The sequence below is a fragment of the Leptodactylus fuscus genome, chromosome 11 (genome assembly GCF_031893055.1).
Source record: "Leptodactylus fuscus isolate aLepFus1 chromosome 11, aLepFus1.hap2, whole genome shotgun sequence".
In the NCBI taxonomy this organism is placed as follows: Eukaryota; Metazoa; Chordata; class Amphibia; order Anura; family Leptodactylidae; genus Leptodactylus; species Leptodactylus fuscus.
This window is the reverse complement of record NC_134275.1, coordinates 23,601,818-23,627,911: the sequence shown is the minus strand read 5'-3', so window position 1 is coordinate 23,627,911 and position 26,094 is coordinate 23,601,818. Positions and strand designations below refer to the sequence as shown.

Sequence of the window (26,094 nt, the reverse complement as noted above, 5' to 3'; positions counted from 1 at the left end):
ATACTGTATATACTTGAGTATAAGCCGAATTGTTAAGCAAAGTTCTTTTTTTTTTTTTTTTTTTTTTTTTTTTTTTTTTTGGGTCTATAACCAGCCGCAATAGTAATATATAGAATCTCCCATAAAATGGTGAAAAAATAGACCTTTAAAAAATATAATAAAAAAATAAATAAAAAGTAGTGCGTGTATATATTAGGGGGGCTGCGTGCTGTGGGGAAGGCGTTGTATGTTCTGCCCATGTTTGCGTGGGTTTCCTCCAGTTTCTTCCCACGTTCCAAAGACTTGCTGATAGGGAATGTAGATTGGGAGCCCGATATGGGCCCGTGATTGTCAATGGCGTGGAATAGGATGGCGCTATATAAGTAAGATTAAATAAATAATATACTTTATTAATATAACTTCCTTTTATTCTAAAACAGGCTGTAACATTCTCCTTAGCAACCATCTAACTGAGCCTTTACTAAGGAGAGTCCGTACACTGTGCTATTGTGTAAAGCTGAACCCATAACCAGTGGGGCTGTATATTTGGTTTTGAAGACTGAAGTACGAACTATAACAGAACCTGAGATATTACTAGTCAAAAGCTGGAAGGCTGGAATTTGAGCTTAATATGAACAGTTCGTGCTATATATAAAATCACACACCAACACTAGTGATATCTCTAATTCATTTACAGCCAGTACATAACTCTCAGCCGTCTTGTGATACCAGAAACATTTTTCTAGTTTGTATAATACTGGAGATACAGCTGTTTAAAGGGACCATTCACCCCCCCCCCCCCCATTTGGTAAATGCTTCAGCTCTACATGCTGCATTGAGTACAGTTGTAGGGACAGAGTCTCCCTGGTAATACTTAGAGCATGGCTAATGGGAATTTTGCAGCCTTTTTTTGTATTAAAAGGAAGTTTGACCCTATCCTACTATCCTATCCTACTATCCTATCCTATCCTACTAATCCTATCCTCCTCCTACTAAACTAATAATATTATAAATGTGAAAGTTTGGATGTTTGTTCCTCAATCACGCAAAAACAGCTGAACGGATTTGAATGAAATTTGGCACATAGATAGATTGTAACCTCGATTAAAATATATCGAAGCCAACAACACATGCATTATATGGCATCGCAGCGAGCTGCTGAGATGCCGGAACAATCACGGGCACAGCTCGAGGAACGCGTTCAGTGGCAGGCCAACTTGAGAGCTGCCAAAACGCCGGAGCATACGGATCATCAACTCCAACAACACGCTCATTATATGGCATCTCAGTGACCTGCTGAGATGCAGGAACAATCACAGGCACAGCGTGAGGAACGTATTCAGTGGCAGGCCAGCTTGACAGCTGCAGAAACGCTGGAGCAGTTGGATCATCAGCACCAACAACACGCTCATTATATGGTGTCCCAGTGAGCTGCTGAGATGCCAGAACAATCACAGGTGTGGTGAGAGGAATAAGGTCAGCAGCAGGTCAGCTTGCGAGCTGCCAAAATGCTGGAGCAGGCAAAGCATCGATGGCAGCAATTGGCTGAATATAGGTGGATCATCTATGGCAACAACACTCAGATGAAGTCGCAGGCAGAGGCTAGTAGATTTATAAAAGTATAAATGTCAATTTTTTTTTTGGTTTTGGTTCTTTTACTCCACTCACTAGACCAGAGAGTTTTGCTGTTTTCCATACAGTATTCCTGCACATCTTTTGTGCTGTTAGATGTATAGAGTAGTTATAGTTTAGCCTTCTAGATCTGTAATGTCGGCCACTTTTCTTTTTCAGATCCTCAGCAAAAGTAAGGAGTCGGCCTGGGCTCTCCTGCACAGCGTCAGTGATGCCTTCTCTGGATGGTTGTTAATGCTGCTCATTGGTCTTTCTGCAGGTAATAGGGATTCTTTGTTTACAGAGCTAAATTTATTTATTTTTTTTTTGGGGGGGGGGGGAATCCTTCTGCTTAGAGATGAGCGAACACAAAGTCTGCGTGCCTGCCGCTTCCATTCATTTCTATGGGAGCGTGCTATTCGAAATGGCTGTTTTGAATAGTGTTCGCTCATCTCTACTTCTGATATCACACAATATTATGGGCGACGTTACAAAGTGGGCAGGTATAGGCTTAATGCAAGAAATGCACAGCCCAAATGAATGGAGAATTAAGTTTGTAGTGTGAAGCAGTCAAAACCTGATAAAAGGGACAAAATAATACCACAAAATGGGATGTAGGGAAATTTTTCATTGTGAAGTGAAGGTTTGAAGACTGCTTCATATTGGATCTCTGTTGGGATGTTGAATGCAACCGAGGTATCTGAAGAGTATCTGAATATAACGTTGTTCTGTCTCAATTAAATCCATATCATATTTATAAAAGGGACCTAAATAATCGGCATAAATCAATTCTAGGTAAAATGCCCAGCCTGAGTGTGAAAGCAGTCTCTGCCTCACAATAGTTAAATGTTAATATGTCAATTGTTACAGCACCTGGTGCAGACACCTGCCCGCTGCATTGTAAAATGGTAACTAATCCATGACCATTGGGAAAGTTGCCATCTCTTACGCTCTATTTACAGGACCAAGCGGAGACTAAATCACAGCAGAATCCAGGAAATGTCCTATTTTTCCTGAACCTATTTCCATCCTTTATTTTTCTGCTGATGCCATGCAGTCACTGAACCCTGTCGCCTGCATATGCTCTTACGTATAAACCTATAACCCTCCTATCCCAAGCCTTATCGTTACAGCTGATACTGCAGGATTGTTGTGTGTTTATGGTGACGGAGACGTGTCTTGTGTTTTGTAGGCTCCTTAGCTGGTCTCATTGACATCTCCTCCCACTGGATGACAGACTTAAAGGACGGCATTTGTGTAGAGTGGTTCTGGTTTAACCACGAGCAGTGCTGCTGGAAGTCTGAACATGTCACTTTTGATGACCGGAATAATTGTCCAGAGTGGAGAACCTGGTCACAGCTGATCATTGGCCAGTCTGAGGTAAGGTCACACTAAAGCTCTAGTTACTGGATGTTCATGAGCTACCATGTGCGCTGGAGAGGAGCACACACCAAATGCACCCAAAGGACCCCAGTCACACAAGGGGGCCAGTGGTTTCCTGTATAGAATAATGTAGTACGCCTCACCATTCTACAGGGTGGGCCATAAGTCCCGCACACCTTTGAATTCCTCATCAAATTCTCTATCGATTTCATGTATCACAACACCCCCTTCCCATTTGAAAAAGTACAGTTGCATCCAAGATGGTGGATTTCAAGATGCCCGCCAACTTTGTAACATAGCCTGAAATTTTTTCCCCCACTGCCAAACCATATATCATGACATTTGGTTACTAAATTTCACGCGGTTCTCATTTTATAGGGGTGGTGCGGGACTTATGGCCCACCTTGTACAGATGCTAACATTATTGGTGCATATTGGAAACATGATTTCTCATGAGTCTTAATTCTTGAGATTTTATTTTTCAAGAAAATTATTGGCGTGTACCTCCAGCCAAACTTGAAATTGTCACATTTTAACAGAGTCCATGTTTATGATATACTATTATACACTCAGTGAAATTCTGCTAGAAATTTGCTATCTCTTAGTTGCACATCTAGGGATATAAAGCTCAATGGCTGAACATGGCAACACTAGTAAATAGTTAAGAAATCCGTAGATTTTAAGGGGGGTAGTCATGGTTAATAATAACTTATTAGCTCTCAGATGAATCTGGGACCCCACCGATTTCCCATGTTGCCTGTTTCCTCTTCAGCTGCATTGAAGTTGTGCATTGCTACTCCATTCAAAATATATGGCACTGACAAAGATGGCGGAGCGCTTTATTTGAATATCTTCTTGAATAGTTGGTCACATGCAATGATTGGAAACGATCCTGTAAACTATTGTCTTTGTCAGAACGTTTATATGCAAAGGAGAGTTTCCAACGGTGAGACATTGCTGTTGTGCTGCTCCGCTTGTATCAGGATGTATGACTATAAAGCTTATGTCTAATGTTTATTGTCCTTTCCATTGTAATCTAGATATAGCATCTGGAATGTTCCTGTTCATGAAAGTGTTTAAAGGTGTTTTTTTTTTTTTCTCTTCATGTGTTTTAAGACTAATGTAATATTTTTCTATTCGCAGGGAGCTTTTCCCTATATATTCGATTACTTCATGTATATTCTATGGGCGCTCCTGTTCTCTCTCCTTGCTGTCTTGTTGGTTCGCAACTTTGCCCCATATGCCTGTGGCTCTGGTATCCCCGAGGTAAGACGTTACGTAGTATTCATGCTGTGATATGATAGGAGTCAGGGATTACTTCTGCTGTTTTATTAGATTGTGTAGTGCACTAGCTTTGATGTGGTCAGTAATATATGTAAGGGCATAATAGATGAACCATAGAAATATACAGTATATACAGTCCTATGAAAAAGTTTGGGCACCCCTATTAATCTTAATCATTTTTTGTTCTAAATATTTTGGTGTTTGCAACAGCCATTTCAGTTTGATATATCTAATAACTGATGGACACAGTAATATTTCAGGATTGAAATGAGGTCTATTGTACTAACAGAAAATGTGCAATATGCATTAAACCAAAATTTGACCGGTGCAAAAGTATGGGCACCCTTATCATTTTATTGATTTGAATTCCCCTAACTACTTTTTACTGACTTACTGAAGCACAAAATTGGTTTTGTAACCTCAGTGAGCTTTGAACTTCATAGCCAGATGTATCCAATCATAAGAAAAGGTATTTAAGGTGGCCAATTGCAAGTTGATCTCCTATTTGAATCTCCTCTGAAGAGTGGCATCATGGGCTACTCAAAACAGCTCTCAAATGATCTGAAAACAAAGATTGTTCAACATAGTTGTTCAGGGGAAGGATACAAAAAGTTGTCTCAGAGATTTAACCTGTCAGTTTCCACTGTGAGGAACATAGTAAGGACATGGAAGACCACAGGGACAGTTCTTGTTAAGCCCAGAAGTGGCAGGCCAAGAAAAATATCAGAAAGGCAGAGAAGAAGAATGGTGAGAACAGTCAAGGACAATCCACAGACCACCTCCAAAGAGCTGCAGCATCATCTTGCTGCAGATGGTGTCACTGTGCATCGGTCAACTATACAGCGCACTTTGCACAAATAGAAGCTGTATGGGAGAGTGATGAGAAAGAAGCCGTTTCTGCACGTACGCCACAAATAGAGTTGCCTGAGGTATGAAAAAGCACATTTGGCCAAGGCAGCTTCATTTTGGAAACAAAAATTGAGTTGTTTGGTTATAAAAAAAAAGGCGTTATGCATGGCGTCCAAAAAGAAACAGCATTCCAAGAAAAACACTTGCTACCCACTGTAAAATTTGGTGGAGGTTCCATCATGCTTTGGGGCTGTGTGGCCAATGCCGGCATCGGGAATCTTGTTAAAGTTGAGAGTCGCATGGATTCCACTCAGTATCAGCAGATTCTTGAGAATAATGTTCAAGAATCAGTGACGAAGTTGAAGTTACGCCGGGGATGGATATTTCAGCAAGACAATGATCCAAAACACCGCTCCAAATCCTCAGGCATTCATGCAGAGGAACAATTACAATGTTCTGGAATGGCCATCCCAGTCCCCAGACCTGAATATCATTGAACATCTGTGGGATGATTTGAAGCGGGCTGTCCATGCTCGGCGACCATCTAACTTAACTGAACTTGAATTGTTTGTCCAAAATACCTTTATCCAGGATCTGATTAAAAGCTACAGGAAGCGACTAGAGGCTGTTATCTTTGCAAAAGGAGGATCTACTAAATATTAATGTCACTTTTCTGTTGAGGTGCCCATACTTTTGCACCGGTCAAATTTTGGTTTAATGCATATTGCACATTTTCTGTTAGTACAATAAACCTCATTTCAATCCTGAAATATTACTGTGTCCATCAGTTATTAGATATATCAAACTGAAATGGCTGCTGCAAACACCAAAATATTTAGAACTAAAAATGATTAAGATTAATAGGGGTGCCCAAACTTTTTCATAGGACTGTACACAAAATCCATATTTTATTACATTTACGTCTATATGTAAATGATTGAATATTAAATGTTATTACATCAGTTTGCTATTTGTTTCCTAAAATTCATTGCTGACTTAAAGGGGTTTTCAGTGTAAGTGTACAATGCTATCGGGGTTGTTCTGAACAATGCTTGGTGTGTTTTATGCCATGTTTGGAAGGTGCATGAGGACACAAGCTTGTCTGTTTATTCCCTAGTTCACCTACTTGTTGTACAGATAGTTTCATTGAACATAGTTTATTCTTCTATTATAACCTGTCTGCTGTTCTTCTTTTAAAGATTAAAACCATACTGAGTGGATTTATTATTCGTGGATACCTAGGAAAGTGGACGCTTATGATCAAGACCATGACGCTGGTACTAGCTGTCTCTTCGGGTCTCAGTTTAGGAAAAGAGGGACCCTTGATTCATGTAGCATGCTGTTGTGGTAATATTTTGTGCCATCTCTTCACAAAGTATCGTAAAAATGAAGCCAAGAGAAGAGAGGTAAGTGTGTATGGAGATAATTGGAGATTATTATGGAGATTATTTTGGTGCCCTCTGCCTTTTTCCTTGAATCTCAGTCAACACTTAAAACGGCCCCTTGACGATAAGCGGATCACAAAATGTCCCGTATTAGTTGTAATAGGCGTTTAGTTCCTCTGCAGTGTCACCACTGGGGAAATAAAACATTATGCAATGCTTATTCACATCAACAGGATATCTGTGTAATGCAGGACAGTGACTCTGTAACTGCTGTCCATTCTGGCCAGGAGATCAGGATCCTAAATGGAGCCCTCCCCTCCTCCTCCCATTAACCCTGCAGTGTACTTGCATGTGTGTGCTGTGTAAATATATAATTAAGACAAGTGTCCTCAGACTTCTAGAAGAATTTAGATCTTCCAGTTTGTTTGTACCAGCTTGCACAATGACTAATAAAGTGTCTGAACATAAAATGATCAGATATTATGGAGAAGACTTAGGCTAGGTGCACTCTTGCATTGGGCTCTCTGTCGTTCAGGTTTGCCATGTGACCCAAATGACAGAGAACCTGTCCCCCTAAAACAGGGGTTACCCAAGGAACCCATAGACTATAATGGGGTCCACCGGTGTCTTTCAGGTTTCTGCCATTTTTAGAAACTGATTTACAGTAAAATTTGCGGGAGAGTCTCAGATGGACTTGCGAACCTAGCCATAAAAGCATTCAGTAATAGAGATGAGGCGAACACTGTTCGGATCAGCCGATCCGAACAGCATGCACCCATAGAAATGAATGGAAGCAGCTGTGACGCTGACTTTGCCAGCGGCCGGCTGGCGTCACAGGTAGAGATGAGCGAACACTAAAATGTTCGAGGTTCGAAATTCGATTCGAACAGCCGCTCAATGTTCGTGTGTTCGAACGGGTTTCGAACCCCATTATAGTCTATGGGGAACAGATACTCGTTAAGGGGGAAACCCAAATCCGTGTCTGGAGGGTCACCAAGTCCACTATGACACCCCAGGAAATGATGCCAACACCTCTGGAATGACACTGGGACAGCAGGGGAAGCATGTCTGGGGGCATCTAACACACCAAAGACCCTCTATTACCACAACATCACAGCCTAACAACTACACACTTTACACACTCAATACCACCTCTCTGACAGTAGGAAAACACCTTGAAACATGTGTATTTGGCACTTGCAGTGAGGAGAGCTTGTCACCAGCAGTGAATTTGGCCCTTGTAGTAAGTTGAGGTTGGCACCAACATTTGTTTTGAAAATCAGGGTGGATTGAGCCTCTAACCAGCAGAGTTTGGGCAAATTCATGGTGGAGGGAGCCTCTAAAAACCCCAGTTTGGACCAATTCATGGTGGAGGGAGCCTCTAAAAACCCCAGTTTGGACCAATTCATGGTGGAGGGAGCCTCTAAAAACCCCAGTTTGGACCAATTCATGATGGAGGGAGCCTCTAAACAGCCCAGTTTGGGCAAATTCATAGTGGAGAGAGCCTCTAAAAACCCCCAGTTTGGACCAATTCATGGTGGAGGGAGCCTCTAAAAACCCCAGTTTGGACCAATTCATGGTGGAGGGAGCCTCTAAACAGCCCAGTTTGGGCAAATTTATGGTGGAGGGAGCCTCTAAACAGCCCAGTTTGGGCAAATTCATGGTGGAGGGAGCCTCTAAAAAACCCAGTTTGGACCAATTCATGGTGGAGGGAGCCTCTAAACAGCCCAGTTTGGACCAATTCATGGTGGAGGGAGCCTCTAAAAACCCCAGTTTGGACCAATTCATGGTGGAGGGAGCCTATAAACAGCCCAGTTTGGACCAATTCATGGTGGAGGGAGCCTCTAAAAACCCCAGTTTGGACCAATTCATGGTGGAGGGAGCCTCTAAACAGCTCAGTTTGGGCAAATTCATGGTGGAGGGAGCCTCTAAAAACCCCAGTTTGGACCAATTCATGGTGGAGGGAGCCTCTAAACAGCTCAGTTTGGGCAAATTCATGGTGGAGGGAGCCTCTAAAAACCCCAGTTTGGACCAATTCATGGTGGAGGGAGCCTCTAAACAGCCCAGTTTGGACCAATTCATGGTGGAGGGAGCCTCTAAACAGCTCAGTTTGGGCAAATTCATGGTGGAGGGAGCCTCTAAAAACCCCAGTTTGGACCAATTCATGGTGGAGGGAGCCTCTAAACAGCTCAGTTTGGGCAAATTCATGGTGGAGGGAGCCTCTAAAAACCCCAGTTTGGACCAATTCATGGTGGAGGGAGCCTCTAAACAGCCCAGTTTGGACCAATTCATGGTGGAGGGAGCCTCTAAAAACCCCAGTTTGGACCAATTCATGGTGGAGGGAGCCTCTAAACAGCCCAGTTTGGGCAAATTCATGGTGGAGGGAGCCTCTAACCAGCCCAGTTTGGACCAATTCATGGTGGAGGGAGCCTCTAAAAACCCCAGTTTGGACCAATTCATGGTGGAGGGAGCCTCTAAAAACCCCAGTTTGGACCAATTCATGGTGGAGGGAGCCTCTAAACAGCCCAGTTTGGGCAAATTCATGGTGGAGGGAGCCTCTAACCAGCCCAGTTTGGACCAATTCATGGTGGAGGGAGCCTCTAAAAACCCCAGTTTGGACCAATTCATGGTGGAGGGAGCCTCTAAACAGCCCAGTTTGGACCAATTCATGGTGGAGGGAGCCTCTAAACAGCCCAGTTTGGACCAATTCATGGTGGAGGGAGCCTCTAAAAACCCCAGTTTGGACCAATTCATGGTGGAGGGAGCCTCTAAACAGCCCAGTTTGGGCAAATTCATGGTGGAGGGAGCCTCTAAACAGCCCAGTTTGGGCAAATTCATGGTGGAGGGAGCCTCTAACCAGCAGAGTTGGTGGAAATCAGGGTGGAGGGAGCCTCTAACCAGCAGAGTTGTGGGAAAGCAGGGTGGAGGGAGCCTCTAACCAGCAGAGTTGTGGGAAAGCAGGGTGGAGGGAGCCTCTAACCAGCAGAGTTGTGGGAAAGCAGGGTGGAGGGAGCCTAGTATTAGCAGAATTGTGCAACGCTTATGGTGGATGAGTATGAGGATGCGGAGGAATTGGAGAGGTTGAGTGCAGACATGGAGTTTCATGTTGGGGTGCTTTACACAGGTGGGCACAAAAATGAAGGCTCTATCCAGTGGTGGTTCATTTTTATCAAAGTGAGCCGGTCGGCACTCTCAGCTGACAGACGGGTGCGCTTGTCAGTGATGATGCCACCGGCTGCACTGAACACCCTCTCAGATAGGACGCTGGCGGCAGGACAGGACAGCACCTCCAAGGCATATAGGGCAAGTTCAAGCCACAGGTCCAACTTCGACACCCAATACGTGTAGGGCGCAGAGGGGTCGGAGAGGACAGGGCTGTGGTCGGAAAGGTATTCCCGCAACATGCGCCTATACTTCTCACGCCTGGTGACACTAGGACCCTCCGTGGCGGCACTTTGGCGAGGGGGTGCCATCAAGGTGTCCCAGACCTTAGACAGTGTGCCCCTCGTTTGTGTGGACCGGTGAGAACTTGGTTGCCTACTGGAGGAACTGCCCTCCCTGCCGCCAACGTCACATGCTAGAAACATCTCCATCATATTCTGCACCAATTGCCTGTGGCAAGCATTGATGCGATTGGCCCTCCCCTCTACCGGAATAAAAGACGAGATGTTGTTTTTATACCGGGGTCAAGGATAGCAAAGATCCAGTACTGGTTGTCCTCCATGATTTTGACAATACGCTTGTCGGTTGTAAAGCACCCCAACATGAACTCAGCCATGTCTGCCACAGTGTTAGTTGGCATGACTCCTCTGGCCCCACCGGAAAGTTCAATCTCCATTTCCTCCTCATCCTCCATGTCTACCCATCCGCGCTGCAACAATGGGACGATTCGAAGTTGCCCGGAAGCCTCCTGTATCACCATCACATCATCGGACAACTCTTCTTCCTCCTCCTCCTCCTCCTCCTCCTCCTCCTCCATTAAACGCAGTGAAGCGGACAGATGTGTGGACCTACTCTCCAGCTGTGACGGATCGGATGCTATCCCTAACTCCTCTGTGTGATCTGAGTTATCCCTGATGTCAATCAGGGATTCTCTCAGAACACACAAGAGCGAGATTGTAAGGCTCACCATCGCATCCTCAGAGCTCACCCTCCTTGTGGACTCCTCAAAGACCCGTAGGATGTCACAAAGGTCTCTCATCCATGGCCACTCATGGATGTGAAACTGAGGCAGCTGACTTTGTGGCACCCTAGGGTTTTGTAGCTGGTATTCCATCAAAGGTCTCTGCTGCTCAACCACTCTATTCAACATCTGAAACGTTGAGTTCCAGCGTGTGGGGACGTCGCACAAAAGCCGGTGTTGTGGCACATGCAGGCGTTGCTGGAGAGATTTTAAGCTAGCAGCGGCTACTGTCGACTTGCGAAAGTGGGCGCACATGCGCCGCACTTTCACCAGTAGCTCTGGAACATTGGGGTAGCTCTTTAGGAAACGTTGCACCACTAGGTTGAAGACGTGGGCCAGGCATGGAACATGTTGGAGTCCGGCAAGCTCCAGAGCTGCTACCAGGTTCCGGCCGTTATCACAAACGACCATGCCTGGGCCCAGGTGCAGCGGCTCAAACCATATTGCCGTCTCATCGAGGAGGGCATCCCTCACCTCGGAGGCAGTGTGCTGTCTGTCCCCCAAGCTGATCAGCTTCAGCACGGCCTGCTGACGTCTACCAACGCCAGTGCTGCAACGTTTCCAACTCGTAGCTGGGGTCAATCTAACAGCGGAGGAGGAGGAGGAGGAGGCGGTGGCGGAGGAGGAGGCGGTGGCGGAGGAGGAGGCGGTAGAGGAGGAGGAGGAAGGGGGTGTTCTTCTCGTGTCCCTGCCAGGAATGTTAGGCGGGGAGACGAGGTACACCAGGCCAGTTTGGGAAGCAGTCCCAGCCTCAACTACATTCACCCAGTGTGCCGTCAGTGAAATGTAGCGTCCCTGTCCGCATGCACTTGTCCACGCGTCGGTGGTCAAGTGAACCTTTGTGCAAAGCGCGGAACTAAGGGCCCGCCTGATGTTGAGTGACACGTGCTGGTGCAAGGCGGGGACGGCACACCGGGAGAAGTAGTGACGGCTAGGGACGGCATAGCGAGGTGCCGCAGTTGCCATCAGGTCCAGGAAGGCGGGAGTTTCAACAAGCCGGAACGCCAACATCTCCTGGGCCAGCAGTTTAGCGATGTTGGCGTTCAAGGCTTGCGCGTGTGGGTGGTTAGCAGTGTATTTCTGCTGCCGCTCCAATGTCTGAGAGATGGTGGGTTGTTGTAAAGAAACGCCTGATGGTGCCTTTGATGGTGCAGGAGAAGGAGATAAGACAGGAACAGGGGAGGATGAGGGAGAAGTCAACAAAGTGGCGGAGGCAGATGAAGTGGTGTCCTGGCTCGTCCTCTGGAGTGCATCGCCAGCACAGTCAGCAGTGGCAGAGGCAGTGGCAGTGGCGTGAACGGCAGGCGGCCTTTGTCCTGCCGTTGCTGCCTGCCACTGATTCCAGTGCTTGGATTCCAAATGACGGCGCATTGAAGTGGTGGACAGGTTGCTCTTCTCAGAGCCCCTAATCAATTTCGAGAGGCAAATTGTGCAGACAACACTATATCTGTCCTCGGCGCATTCCTTGAAAAAACTCCACACCTTCGAGAAACGTGCCCTCGAGGTGGGAGTTTTTCGGGGCTGGGTACGAACTGGAACATCTTGGGAGATTCCGGGTGTGGCCTGGCTTCGCCTAAGCTGCTGACCTCTGCCTCTAGCTACCCTTTTTGGTGCTGCACCTGCCTCAACATCCACACTACTTTCCCCGCTTGACATCCCCCCTGTCCAGGTCGGGTCAGTGTCCTCATCATCCACCACTTCCTCTTCCAACTCCTGTCTCATCTCCTCCTCCCGCACAATGCGCCGGTCAACTGGATGCCCTGACGGCAGCAGGGACAGTTGGGGTTATTGTTCTGTGAAGCTTGGGAATTTTGGGAATAAGGAGGACAAGACTGTTGGGTAATAGGAGGAGAGGAGGCAGAGTCTGACTGGCTGCTGGACAATGTGCTGTAAGCGTTCTCTGACAGCCATTGCAAGACCTGTTCCTGGTTCTCGGGCCTACTAAGGTTTGTACCCTGCAGTTTAGTTAATGTGGCAAGCAACCCTGGCACTGTGGAGTGGCGCAATGCTTGCTGCCCCACAGGAGTAGGCACGGGACGCCCTGTGGCTTCACTGCTACCTTGCTCCCCAGAACCATTCCCCCGACCTCGCCCACGGCCTCGTCCACGTCCCTTTCCGGGAGCCTTGCGCATTTTGAATTCCCAGTTAGAAATTGGCACTATATACCAGTAGCAAAAATTGTGGGTGCACGTAACCCCAATATATTCTTTGAATTCCCAGTCAGACAATGGCACTATATACCAGTAGCAAGAAATGAGGGTATTTATAACCCCAATATATTCTTTGAATTCCCAGTCAGACAATGGCACTATATACCAGTAGCAAGAAATGAGGGTATTTGTAACCCCAATATATTCTTTGAATTCCCAGTCAGACAATGGCACTATATACCAGTAGCAAAAATTGTGGGTGCACGTAACCCCAATATATTCTTTGAATTACCAGTCAGAAACTGGCACTATATGGCAGTAGCAAGAAATGAGGGTATTTGTAACCCCAATATATTCTTTGAATTCCCAGTCAGACAATGGCACTATATACCAGTAGCAAGAAATGAGGGTATTTATAGCCCCAATATATTCTTTGAATTACCAGTCAGAAACTGGCACTATATGGCAGTAGCAAGAAATGAGGGTATTTGTAACCCCAATATATTCTTTGAATTCCCAGTCAGACAATGGCACTATATACCAGTAGCAAGAAATGAGGGTATTTGTAACCCCAATATATTCTTTGAATTCCCAGTGAGACAATGGCACTGTATACCAGTAGCAAAAATTGTGGGTGCACGTAACCCCAATATATTCTTTGAATTACCAGTCAGAAACTGGCACTATATGGCAGTAGCAAGAAATGAGGGTATTTGTAACCCCAATATATTCTTTGAATTCCCAGTCAGACAATGGCGCTATATACCAGTAGCAAAAATTGTGGGTGCACGTAACCCCAATATATTCTTTGAATTCCCAGTCAGACAATGGCACTATATGGCAGTAGCAAAAATAGTGGGTGTATATAGCCCCAATCCTATTGCTAGGGGACTTGCAGGGTATTTCTGGGGTGAAGGTGGGGGGGCACACCGTTGGAACGGGTATCGGGGGTATATATCGGGTATACGGGAATACACTGACAGTGTATTCCATTCAGGATCCTGGGAAAGCTGGGTTGCGGCGATTGAGCCCGTCAGTGCCACGTTACACTGACAAGCTTCTCCCTGGAATTTAGCTCTTACAAGAGCTGTTGTCGTTGTCTTCTCCTTCCTATCCTAGCCTGTCCCTGCCTACCCAGAATCTAACCCCTAGCTAACTGGACGGAAACCTCCGTCCCCGGTGAATTGCAAGCTCAGAATGATGCGAAGCTGGGCGTCGCTGTTCTTTTAAATTAGAGGTCACATGTTTTCGGCAGCCAATGGGTTTTGCCTACTTTTTTCAACGTCACCGGTGTCGTAGTTCCTGTCCCACCTACCCTGCGCTGTTATTGGAGCAAAAAAGGCGCCAGGGAAGGTGGGAGGGGAATCGAGTAATGGCGCACTTTACCACGCGGTGTTCGATTCGATTCAAACATGCCGAACAGCCTAATATCCGATCGAACATGAGTTCGATAGAACACTGTTCGCTCATCTCTAGTCACAGGTGCTTCCATTCATTTCTATGGGTGCGTGCTGTTCGGATCGGCTGATCCGAACAGTGTTCGCCTCATCTCTATTCAGTAACTTGCCACTTTTCCCTTTGTCATGCATCGTCACATGTGATCATATTATCAGAACTTCATTTCCTCTGCTCAGCATCGCCCTCTACTGAGTAATGTGTTTATTGTAATACACTTACAAGTATATAGGAAGTTATAGAGCAAGTTATCCCCATTGCAAAGGTGTTACACTGCTGGGACCCCCACCACTCTAGCGACTAGTTGTAAAGCATATGCCACTATTTTCACTGGAATGGGGACTGCTGGCATTGGGGTAGCTCAGGGTGTTTATTTAGCTGTCTGGCATATAGATCAAAAGTGCCCAAATTCTTATATGCAGCCGAAACAAAACTTATTGGATGTTTGTTAAAAAACAAAAAACCTTTGTTTCTTACCTTGATGGTTTTCCTATAAATGTTGCGATATTGGCAGAAAAGGTTTAAAAACGCTGTAAAGCGAAGAGCTGTGACCCTCAGACAATGCTTGCTTCATCAAAACCAGAAAACTAAATACCTACAGCACAATGCCAAATCCATTAATGGGGGTCTGCCTGAGCCCTTGTGTGTAGGTGGAAGCAGAATATATTGGAAGATGAAGGCCAAGGGATCGGAGGTGACGTGAGGGTTGTATTGTCGCTTTATATTTAGCTTTTATTGGATGAGCATCATCTATTCTCTAGGGGGAAATAAACTGACTGCAAAGAGTTTGGACAACTGTGTCCCTGTAAACCACGCTGACTTTTTCTTCTTTACAATTAGGTGCTGTCTGCAGCAGCTGCCGCCGGCGTCTCTGTGGCTTTTGGTGCCCCCATTGGAGGAGTCCTCTTCAGCTTAGAGGAGGTAACAGTCACACTTTTATTTTTTTTACTTTTGTAATTTCATCTTAAATCTAAAGCAATAATTCTTCAATCGTCAAATAATTTCAACAGAATTTTGCCTAAGTCAATAGTACAAGTGAATATGTTAAACTTTTATTCTTCATCAGACTGCTGTTTTAATTCGACATGGACTGCAGGTTACATGTCTATATGGAGGTGGGAGCCTGAAAGAAGGGCCGAGACTGAGCGGTAAACGCAAAATCACGGCCGTAAAATAACGCGGCGTTTACGATCCACGCTCCTATTGAAATCAATGGGAGCGTATACGGCCGCAAAATCTCACACGGCGTATACATGCCACATCACGTGGCACTTTACTCCGTGTGAACTCCTCCTTAGGCTGATTCTGTCGCCTGGCTCTCCCTCCCCTCCGTACACACTGACAATCAGATCCTTGATGTCCAACAAGTGGTTGGGTTTTAAGGAAACTTCATAGAAGTGAATGGGAATTATAGGAACAGCGCACCTCACTGTTCTATGCTGTTTCCAGATCTACCAATCACTTCTACGGGAGTTACTGATCCCTATATATTACATATTGATAGTTTATGATTACATGTAAGGCGCTGTTTCAACATGTTTGGTGTTAAAGGGATTCTTTCATTAGAATCCCGTTTTCAGCTAAACCCACGTAGGAATAGCCTTAAGAAAGGCTATTCTTCCCCTACCTTTAGATGTCTTCTCCGGGCCGCCGTTCGGTAGAAATCCCGGTTTTCATCCATATGCTAAGTAGTTTTCTTACAGCACTGGGGGCGTCACTTGTGCTGCAAGAAAAATATCCAGCGCCGCCTTCTTGTTTGCCACCTCTTTCCTGTTCGGCCACAGGAAAATGGCAACAGACATGCGCAATCGGAGCTTTTTGAAGAAGACGTGACTGTACAAGGAAGAAGAGGCAGAGGGAGTGAAAAATAAGGTAGCACTAGAGTCTTCTCGCAGCACAGGGGACGCCGACAGTGCTGTGAGAAAACTAATTAGCATATAAACGTAAACCGTGATATCTAAGGAACGGCGGCATGGAGAAGACGTCTAAAGGTAGGGGAAGAATAGCCTTTCTTAAAGGGGCTCTATCAGAAAAATCATGCTGATAGAGCCCCACATATGCATGAATAGCCTTTAAAAAGGCTATTCAGGCACCGCTAAAGTTATATTAAACTACCCCCCAGTTTTAAAATAATAAACTAAAAAAGAATGTGATCTACTTACGGATCGTGCACGCTGGGCGGGCATTCAGGGTGCGCCGTCTTCTTCATCCACGCCTCTTCTTCCTCCAATGTCCTCCGGTCCCGTCCTCCTCCGGCGTTCGCGAACTGACACTGATAAAAAAAAAAAAAAAAAATGGCCTGGGCGCCTGCGCAGTAGCCGTAGTAGAAACCGCATGCTACTGCGCAAGCACCCAGGCCATTTTTTTTATATCGGTGTTAGTTCGCGAGCGCTGGAGGAGGACGGGACCGGAGGAAGAGGAGGCGAGGATGAAGAAGACACACGATGCGTAAGTAGATCACATTCTTTTTTAGGGTTTTATTTTAATACTGGGGGGGGGGGGGTAGTTTAATATAACTTTAGCGGTGCCTGAATAGCCTTCGTAAAGGCTATTCACGCATATGTAGGGCTCTATCAGCATGATTTTGCTGATAGAGCCCCTTTAACGCTATTCTGATGTGGGTTTTGCTTTAAAACAGGATTCTAATGATAGAATCCTTTTAAGAACCCAGCACAAATTCCAGAGATATGTATAGACTTCCATGTACCAAATGTCTGTGAAAAGAGCGTCTTTCTGGCATGTCTAAGGGTCAGTTCACATGTGAACCGTCCGCGCGGGTTTTGACACAGAGAGAGACGCGGCGAGCAGCGTCTCTCTCTGGTCAAAACCCGCCTGCCGCGACCATCGCGGTCGCGGCTTTCACCTCCTATGTCGGCTCAAATGAATGAGCCGACATAGGAGGGTTCTGCCGCTAGGCGGAAGCCGCGGCCCAGCGTGCCGCGGTATCTGCCCGAAGATAGGACATGTCGCTTCTTTTCTCCGGTAGCAGCAGCCTGCTGCTAGAGGAAAAAAGAAGCCCGGCGGTCTGCATAGACCACCATTGTAAAGGGGCGGATTTTGAAGCGAAATCCGCCCCTTTGCCTACGTGTGAACGAGCCCTAAATTTCTGTGTATTAGAATCTTTCCTTGGTTTTCAGCTTATTGAAAATTGCACTGAAATGAAGAATTTAGACGGAGATTCTCCTACCTGAAAATATCTCAGAACTACCGCTAGTACTTTAATATTGTATTTTCCCCACAAATGAACAGATTCCTTCAGACTTGTACATTTCACCTAAAGTTTTCTATTTTACATTTGTGCCCAATCTGAACTATAATGCATTGTGCGCAAGTAGCCTAAATTGAGTAGAATAAAAGAAAAAATGGTCAGGGATTGTGCATTGCAAAGGGTAAAATCTGCAGTGAAAATCAGTAGAATTGATGTACTGTGGATGAAAATCTGCACTGCATGTTAATCTACAGATTTATTTTCTGTCTAGCATCTGCCTGCAACTTCGTCTGTGGGTCAGTGTTGGCGCTGAGCCACGTACATGTAGGCAATTGTCGGTGGTTATGGTACGCCGTGCCTCAGCCACTTCCCCTACTGCGGCACCCAGCTTCGGTGGCAATTGGTGTAATTTACCGTGAAGTCCGGTGGGGTAGGGCTCTATAAAGTAGCCTATGTTTCATTTGCAAATTTCACGCAAATCCGTTCGGTCATTTAGGCGTGATTAGGGAACAAACATCCAAACTCACTATAAAATTAGTAGGATATGTGAATGAGATTTGTTAGTCTCTTCTAATTTATTGCTACTGTAATATATAATACACTGCAGATATTCCAGCAGTAAATGCAGATGGAACATTTGAAATATATACTGTACATGTGGGGATGTGAAATAAGCTCAATGGTCAATGTCTTGGTATTGAAAGTGCGCATATGGCTGACCTTTTTTCTGTTATTTTTCCCTTGCAGGTGAGTTATTACTTCCCGCTGAAGACTCTATGGAGGTCATTCTTTGCCGCATTAGTAGCGGCTTTTACATTACGCTCCATTAACCCATTTGGAAACAGTCGCTTAGTCCTCTTTTATGTTGAGTTTCACGCTCCATGGCATCTACTAGAGCTCATCCCGTTCATTCTCTTGGGAATATTTGGAGGCTTATGGGGTGCTTTCTTCATCCGAGGGAATATTGCTTGGTGCCGTAGAAGAAAGACTACGAAGCTGGGCCGCTATCCTGTAGCTGAGGTCCTAGTTGTCACAGCCATCACTGCAGTTATAGCCTTTCCTAATGAGTACACAAGAATAAGCTCTAGTGAACTGATATCTGAGCTTTTCAATGACTGTGGATTGCTAGATTCATCCAAACTGTGCGACTACAATAATGACTTCAATAGCACAAATGTGGGCAGCTTACCGGATCGCTCGGCCCGTAGTGGAGTCTACACGGCATTGTGGCAGCTGTCCTTAGCGCTGATCTTTAAAGCGGTTATCACCATCTTCACATTTGGCATGAAGGTAAGATAGCAGATGGTATTTATTACCACTATGTTTTGTTTTTTTTTGTCTTCTTCTGCTTTACAATACGATTTCACCTCCGTATGCCAAAACCTTAAACACTGAAAATCACATGACTAGTCTCCTGCTTATCTGTAATATTCACCATAAAATCATATAGACAATTGAGACAATTAACGTCTTATATTTTGCTGTATGATATCGAACAATGTGCTGCGCTATTCTCATGTCTAGGCATCCATTTTGGGTGTGACTATACAGTGGGATGCTTTGAACGTACATGTGTAAAAATCCATAACATATTGCAGACTGTAGACTACAGTGTGAATGGAGCCTTAAAAACCCTGTAAAACCATGATTTATGTGGAACTATATTTTAGGCAAAACTATGTTGTAAGGGGTGTAATTAAGGCTAAGGCTCCACGTTGCGGAAACGCAGCTTTATTTTTGTTGCAGATTTTGTAGCGTTTTTTTTTTGAGCCAAAGTCAGGAGTGGCTTGAGCTGATGGCAAAATTATTAGTACCGTATATACTCGAGTATAAGCCGACCTGAATATAAGCCAAGGCCCCTAATTTTACCGCAAAAAGCTGGGAAAACTTATTGACTCGAGTATAAGCCGAGGGGGGAAATGCAGCAGCTACTGGAAAATTTCAAAAATTAAAATGGTCGGAGTTTTTGGGTGCAGTAGTTGCTGGGGAAGGGGAGGGGGTGTTTTGGTTGTCAGTCTGCCCCTTCCCTGAGCTTGAGGACTGGGTTTTTTCTTCCCCCACTTGGAATTCAGTCTGGCTGAATATAGGGTACCTGCAGTGCTCCTATTAACCCCTTCCCGACGGAACAGGAGCACTGCAGATCCCCTATATTCAGTAGACCGGGCACTGTCAGACACAGGGATACCTAATGTGTTTGTGTTTCACAGTCATTTTCTATTTTTATATGTATTCTAGGGAAAGGAGGGATTTAGAACTTTTATTTACTTTATTTTTGTATTATATTTTTTTTTAAAGCATCATTTATTTATTTTTTTCACAATTTTTTTTTTTTTTCTGACTCGAGTATAAGCTGAGGGGGGCTTTTTCAGCACAAAAACTGTGCTGAAGAATTCTGCTTATACTCGAGTATATACGGTACTTCTATAATTTTCCCATTCCTTTTTATAGCCTCTCTCAGGGTTGGCTCAAAAACACAGCAAACTCTGGATCAAAAGAAGCTGCATTTCCTTAATATGGGGCCTCAGCCTAAAGGAGTTTTCCCATCTTAGAATTTGTGTCCTCCTGTCTTCTCTCCCGTCCACTTCCTGGTTTTCAGCTCCTTGCAGCAGGGTGCTCCGCACAGTTATCTCTGGATTCACAGACTCTGATCGAGAAACTGTTTTAGCACTTATCATGACTTAGCAACTGAAAGCAATATGCAGAGAGGGAGAGAGGAGAGTATAGATGGCCGGGAACGGGGACTCCGCAATCCGACCAGAGAGCTGGTCAGTAACCTTTGCAACCGGCTATAAACACCAAGGAGACAAAGTTCAATTACTCAAAGCACTCTTTTATCATGTAAGTGGCGGTGCTAGCGAAGGTCTCAATGGCTCTTCATAATTTGCAGCATTCTCAAAGTCTTGCAGTTATTACAACATAGTTTTATTGCAAGCTCCGGAGCGTCCAGACCAATCGCCCGTGGTGTGGGGCTGCGAGAAGTGGTTTGCAGGCGCCGGCTGTGTGCGCACGCCGGGAGAATGCAGTGTTCGGCCTGTGCAGGGGCAGGCGGACGAAGTCGCAGAAAATGCTAGTATTTTATAGCCATGCAGAAGCAGAATACGTACGGATGCCACAAACTTAGATAACACAGATAAAATCGAAGATCATACAAATGTATCAAATAAAATGTAAATATGTAACATTAATGTAGAATATAAAATGTAAATAAAATACAGATGACATCAGAGAATATAATCCCATGGTAAAACACAATAACTGTACAGTGGTAAGCCAATATTAGGGTATTGAGGCACAGAAGGAGTTAAACCGAACACAAGTGGAAATCGACATAAAGCAGAAGAGAACGGTAAGTACAGAGCGATGAGGACAATGCAGATGGATATGGAAAGTATAGGAGGTGCTGACAATACTGCTCATTGGAGGAGACAAGATGTACCAATATTGTTGTGCTTTAGTAACTGCAAGATTTTCAATTACATATGAAGAGACATTGAGAGGTTCTTCACTGCCATTATTCCATATGAACCGATGTGAATGAGGCCTTACAAAGTTTTGTTGCACAGAAAGAAATGGAAATAAATTCTGAAGTTTGCAGATATGGTTAATGTACTGTAAGTGGAAAAAAGTTTACTTTCTAATGCTCCAAGTTTATTCGATTTGATACTTATCCCTGTATTTGTGTATAGGTGCCATCAGGACTTTTCATTCCCAGCATGGCTGTGGGTGCAATAATGGGAAGACTCATGGGCGTATGTATGGAACAGCTGGCGTTCTATCACCATGACTGGGCCATCTTCAAGGGATGGTGTAACCAGGGGGCAGACTGCATCACTCCGGGCCTTTATGCTATGGTAGGAGCAGCTGCATGTCTAGGTAAGTGGCAGACCCCTGTATTGGATGCTGGGCATCAGGAGCGGGGTAGTATCTTTGAATCCATCACGAATATCAATAATATGGGGTACATTTCAAGTGAATCAGTGGGCATGTTTTCATAATATAATAGCGCCCCAAGGGTTATTTAAAATACCAGGGGCAATGAGTCTTTTTCTTTGATCCCTCACATGTAAGTTTCCATGGTGTGGTGTATACTAAGTCCTTGAATAATGATACTGCTCCATGTTAATGAATTGTGGTGCGGAATCCACGTCATAATCCGCCCCCTCACAATAGTGGTCTATGGAGACCGCTAGAGTTCTTTTTTTTTTCCCACTAGCGGCATGTTGCTGCTAGCGTAAAAAAGAAGCGGGCTGCCCTTTCTTCAGGCGGATTCTGCGGCTTGTTGAGCCACAGTGTCCGCCTCACGGCAGCAACCTCCGGAATCGGCCCATTAATTTGAGCCTACCCCAGAGGGAGAAGCAGCGACTGTCGGAAGCAGTGACAGTTGTGGCAGGCGAATTTTGGCCCGAGAGGGACACGGCTGCCCGCGTCACTCCGCCCTTCCACCCCCTGTGTGAACTAAGCCTTAGAGTCGCTGGGCTGATCCCCTGAATCAACACTGTAGGGGTTGTAGGGTTATAGGTTGGACTTGATGGACTAATGTCTTTATCCAACCTCATCTACGATATGTAACTAACCATGGAAAGAATATGCAAATCTGTCTTCCATGATATAATTAGGAAGTCAGCTGCTGCCTCAGTGTTGCAAACCAATCGAGGGCGCTCAATGGAATGTGCAAGCCTGTCTTCCCTGATGTAATTAGGAAGACAGAATTTCAGTGAAATAACCCAATAAAGGTTTGCTCCCTTTAACATCATGCTCGACCTTCCAAGAGGCCTTTGTTTTGCAATGATGCTGGGATTATTACCAGGTATAGTCTCTCAATCGAGGACGGCCGTTTCGATGTACTTGCATCTCGTCAGCTCGATGTAGAGAAGACTAATTACATCAGGGAAGACAGGTTTGCACATTCCAGTGAGCGCCCTCTATTGGTTTGCAACACTGAGGCAGCAGCTGACTTCCTAATTACATCATGGAACACAGATTATATGGTGGTCTCTCCCCAAGGAGTGACAATATCCCCTTAACCTTATATGTAACTACTATATGTTGCATTTTTTTCACCAACTGCTCCCTTCTAACACTAAGTTCACACCTATGTTCGGGGTTCCGTTTGTGGACTAGGACTCCAGCACTGGAAGGCTTCAGAGCTAACCACTGAGCCACCGGGCTGCCCTAATAATAAAAAAAATTATATATTGGTCCATTATTATTTTTCACAGCCCTGAGTTTTCCAGATATTATACAGCACATACCACTATGTCACTGTTACACATTGTGTAAATGTTGCTGCCTTTGTAATTGTGATGTAAAAGATGAAGCTTGTGAATTTGTCAATGACTTTTCTATCTCCAGGTGGAGCCACTCGCATGACGGTCTCACTTGTAGTCATCATGTTTGAATTGACTGGTGGATTGGAGTACATTGTGCCTTTAATGGCTGCGGCCATGACCAGCAAATGGGTGGCAGATGCTTTGGGAAGGGAAAGCATCTACGATGCACATATCCGCTTGAATGGTTACCCTTTTCTGGAGGCTAAAGAGGAGTTTAGCCATAAAACTCTTGCAATGGACGTAATGCGACCACGACGTAATGACCCATCACTGACTGTCATTACTCAAGATAGCATGACCGTGGCTGACATCGAGGCAGCAATTACTGAAACAACATACAGTGGTTTCCCTGTTGTGGTTTCTCGAGAGTCTCAGCGGCTTGTCGGTTTCGTGTTGAGGCGAGACTTAATCATCTCCATTGGTAAGAGGATCGTTTTATTCTAAAATAATTATTTCCAAAGGTATTGTGATGAATTATGTATAAATCTTAGTGTGAGCCGTTATGAATTTTCTTTGTTGTAGTCTGGTTATGAATGAACATGTCTACTGTGTGTGTTATATCCAATTCACAGCCCAATTTTCAGGTAATGAATTAAGTTCAGGATCTTCAGCGCAAACAGTCAACAAATTTACAACTAAGAGTCTAAATAGCTTCATGTAGGGAACAGGTCTGATATCCCAGCTGGATGGTTGGAGCCAGGAATCCTGCACTGCCAAAACTCTGTATAGGGATCAAAGGGAAAACATAACCTCAATGGCACGTAGGTCATAATTCATGTCTTATAACCACCCGCATACATAAATATGGTTGGGGGACCAGTTAGTAACATCAAGCATGTGGTCTTGTACTATCATAACCACTCCAAATCATGTAATGTGCAATTTATTTGCAATATTGTTTTGTCTCATCTTTCCTTGTGCCTAATTTACTTAAAAAAATACGCAATTGTCATAAAACGTCATAAATCTTGTGCAACATTAAGGCTTTCTTGGGTTTTCCATGTGCTGGAGATCAGTTGCTTCCTCTTCGCACCTTGAAAAAAATAAAATAAAAAAACGCATCAATGGATTTTATAACGCTACTACAGATAACTAGAGATGAGCGAGTAGTATTCGATCGGATACTATGGTAGTCAAAATACTCGTACTCAGTTGAATACCACGCGGTAAACGCAGTAAAAATTTGATTCCCCTCCCACCTTCCCTGGTTCTTCTTTTTTTTTTTTTTTTTTACACCAATAAGTATGCTGGGGAGGTGGGACAGGAAAGAGGACAACGTAGGTATTAAAAAAACGTATACAGTAGAGATGAGCGAGTAGCGAAATATTTGAAAATTCGATTCGAGTAGACCTCAATATTAGACTATTCAATCGAATACCTACTCGGTACTCGCTCATCTCTACAGATAACCCATTTCCACCTCCCCCTACAAAACAAAGTGCAAAAGCCTTTAAAGTGGCCACAAACACTGACTAAATCCTGTGCACACAGCATAAAACTTAAAGGGGTTGTCCACTTTCAGACCAATGTTATTGTTTGTGTATTGAAAAGTTGTGCAAGTTTCCAATATATTTTCTATCTTCCTCAGCATTTTCTAGAACTCTGCTTTCTGTCAGTCATTCTGTCACTCCCAGAGGAGGAAAATCAGTCCATGGTCGTGTGATATATTGTCCATGGTCATGTGATATACGGTCATGTGATATATGGTCCATGGTCATGTGATATATTCCATGGTCATTTGATATATTCCATGGTCATGTGATATATTCCATGGTCATGTGATATATTCCATGGTCATGTGATATACGGTCCGTGGTCATGTGATATAGGGTCCATGGTCATGTGATATAGGGTCCATGGTCATGTAATGGTTACACAGCTGCACAGCTTGTTACCAGGCAGATGGACCATATATCACATGACCATGGACCCTATATCACATGACCATGGACCCTATTTCACATGACCATGGACCCTATTTCACATGACCATGGACCCTATTTCACATGACCATGGACCATATATCACATGACCATGGACCATATATCACATGACCATGGCCATGACCATGATTTTTATCCAATGCGAGTAAGCAGAATGAATGTCAGAAAATGGAGATATAGAAAACTGTGAGGAATTGGAAAACTGTACAAATTTTTATTGTACATGAACGTTGGTTTGTCACTATTGGTCTGAAAGCGGCCAACCCCTTTAAGGCTCCTAATTAGAAGAATATAGCCTTAATTTTCTGCTTTTCCCCACCAGTAGTTTCCTCCCCATTTATTTCATGGTCCGGTCACCATGTCCCTATTCACTTCCCCGCTGTTGGTGACCTCATCCTTACAGTCTCTTTGGTCCTAGAGGGTCCCTTTTAGTTTTAGTTGTTAGTGACATCAGCAATAGCACAACACTGTTACTTTAAGGGACAGGTTTACACCAGAACAGCCATTATTTGTGTTTGCACACCCTGTTCAGACTACTGTGATCTAATTTCTTCTCTATTTTTATCTTTTTTCCTCTTGGTTTTCTTCTATAGAGAGTGCGAGGAAGAAACAAGATGGCATAGTGAGCTCCTCCAGGATTTCCTTCACTGAACATACTCCACCACAGCCGCCTACAGCACCGCCCAGCTTAAAGCTCCGCAGTATTATGGACCTCAGTCCCTTCACAATCACAGACCAGACACCAATGGAGATTGTGGTAGACATTTTCCGCAAGCTGGGGCTGCGCCAGTGCCTAGTTACACACAATGGGTGAGAGATTATTTTCTTTTTATTTTGCCCTTTGCAATGACATTGAGGCAAACACCAGCTGATGTTCTCATAGGGCATTGCCATACTGTGTAGAACAAATCCCCAACTGGAAATGCCCAGTTATCCGTTTTTCATATATGTCTAGTAGGAATAACAGGGGAATGGACAACTCTGAGACCAATAAGAAGGAATTATTTCACTTGAATATTGTACTAGATTTTACTTAAATAAATATATTAGGAGAGCTGGCAGATCCTTTTTGCAGATATTTTCTGAGAATATATTAAACTAATGCTTGGATAAGTCATCCTATATTAGAATGGTGAGGGTCTGGGCTGATGCTGCGGCCTTGTTATTATACATCACACAGCTCTGTCTATTATATATCACTTGTGCCTCATATTGCAACTCAGGTTAGTTCACACGTAAATAACGTGTGGCTTATTTTGGCACTGGCAAAAAAAAGCTTCCTAATTAGGAAGCTTTTTTTTTTTTTTTTGGACCTTGCCAAGCTTTTTTTGGAG

The 26,094-nt window shown here is 44.5% G+C and overlaps 1 protein-coding gene across 1 annotated transcript in view; it reads left to right on the top strand.

Annotated features, from left to right (window-relative positions):
- The window catches only part of CLCN5 (chloride voltage-gated channel 5), a 47,577-nt gene that overhangs the window by 18,243 nt on the left and 3,240 nt on the right, over positions 1–26,094 (top strand). Inside the window, exons 5-13 of the mRNA XM_075259368.1 lie at positions 1,771–1,870; positions 2,783–2,970; positions 4,117–4,239; positions 6,306–6,512; positions 15,120–15,200; positions 18,235–18,777; positions 21,174–21,360; positions 22,840–23,238; positions 25,354–25,570. Coding sequence (XP_075115469.1) covers positions 1,771–1,870; positions 2,783–2,970; positions 4,117–4,239; positions 6,306–6,512; positions 15,120–15,200; positions 18,235–18,777; positions 21,174–21,360; positions 22,840–23,238; positions 25,354–25,570 — 2,045 coding nt within the window. The remainder of the gene's footprint in view (positions 1–1,770; positions 1,871–2,782; positions 2,971–4,116; positions 4,240–6,305; positions 6,513–15,119; positions 15,201–18,234; positions 18,778–21,173; positions 21,361–22,839; positions 23,239–25,353; positions 25,571–26,094) is intronic.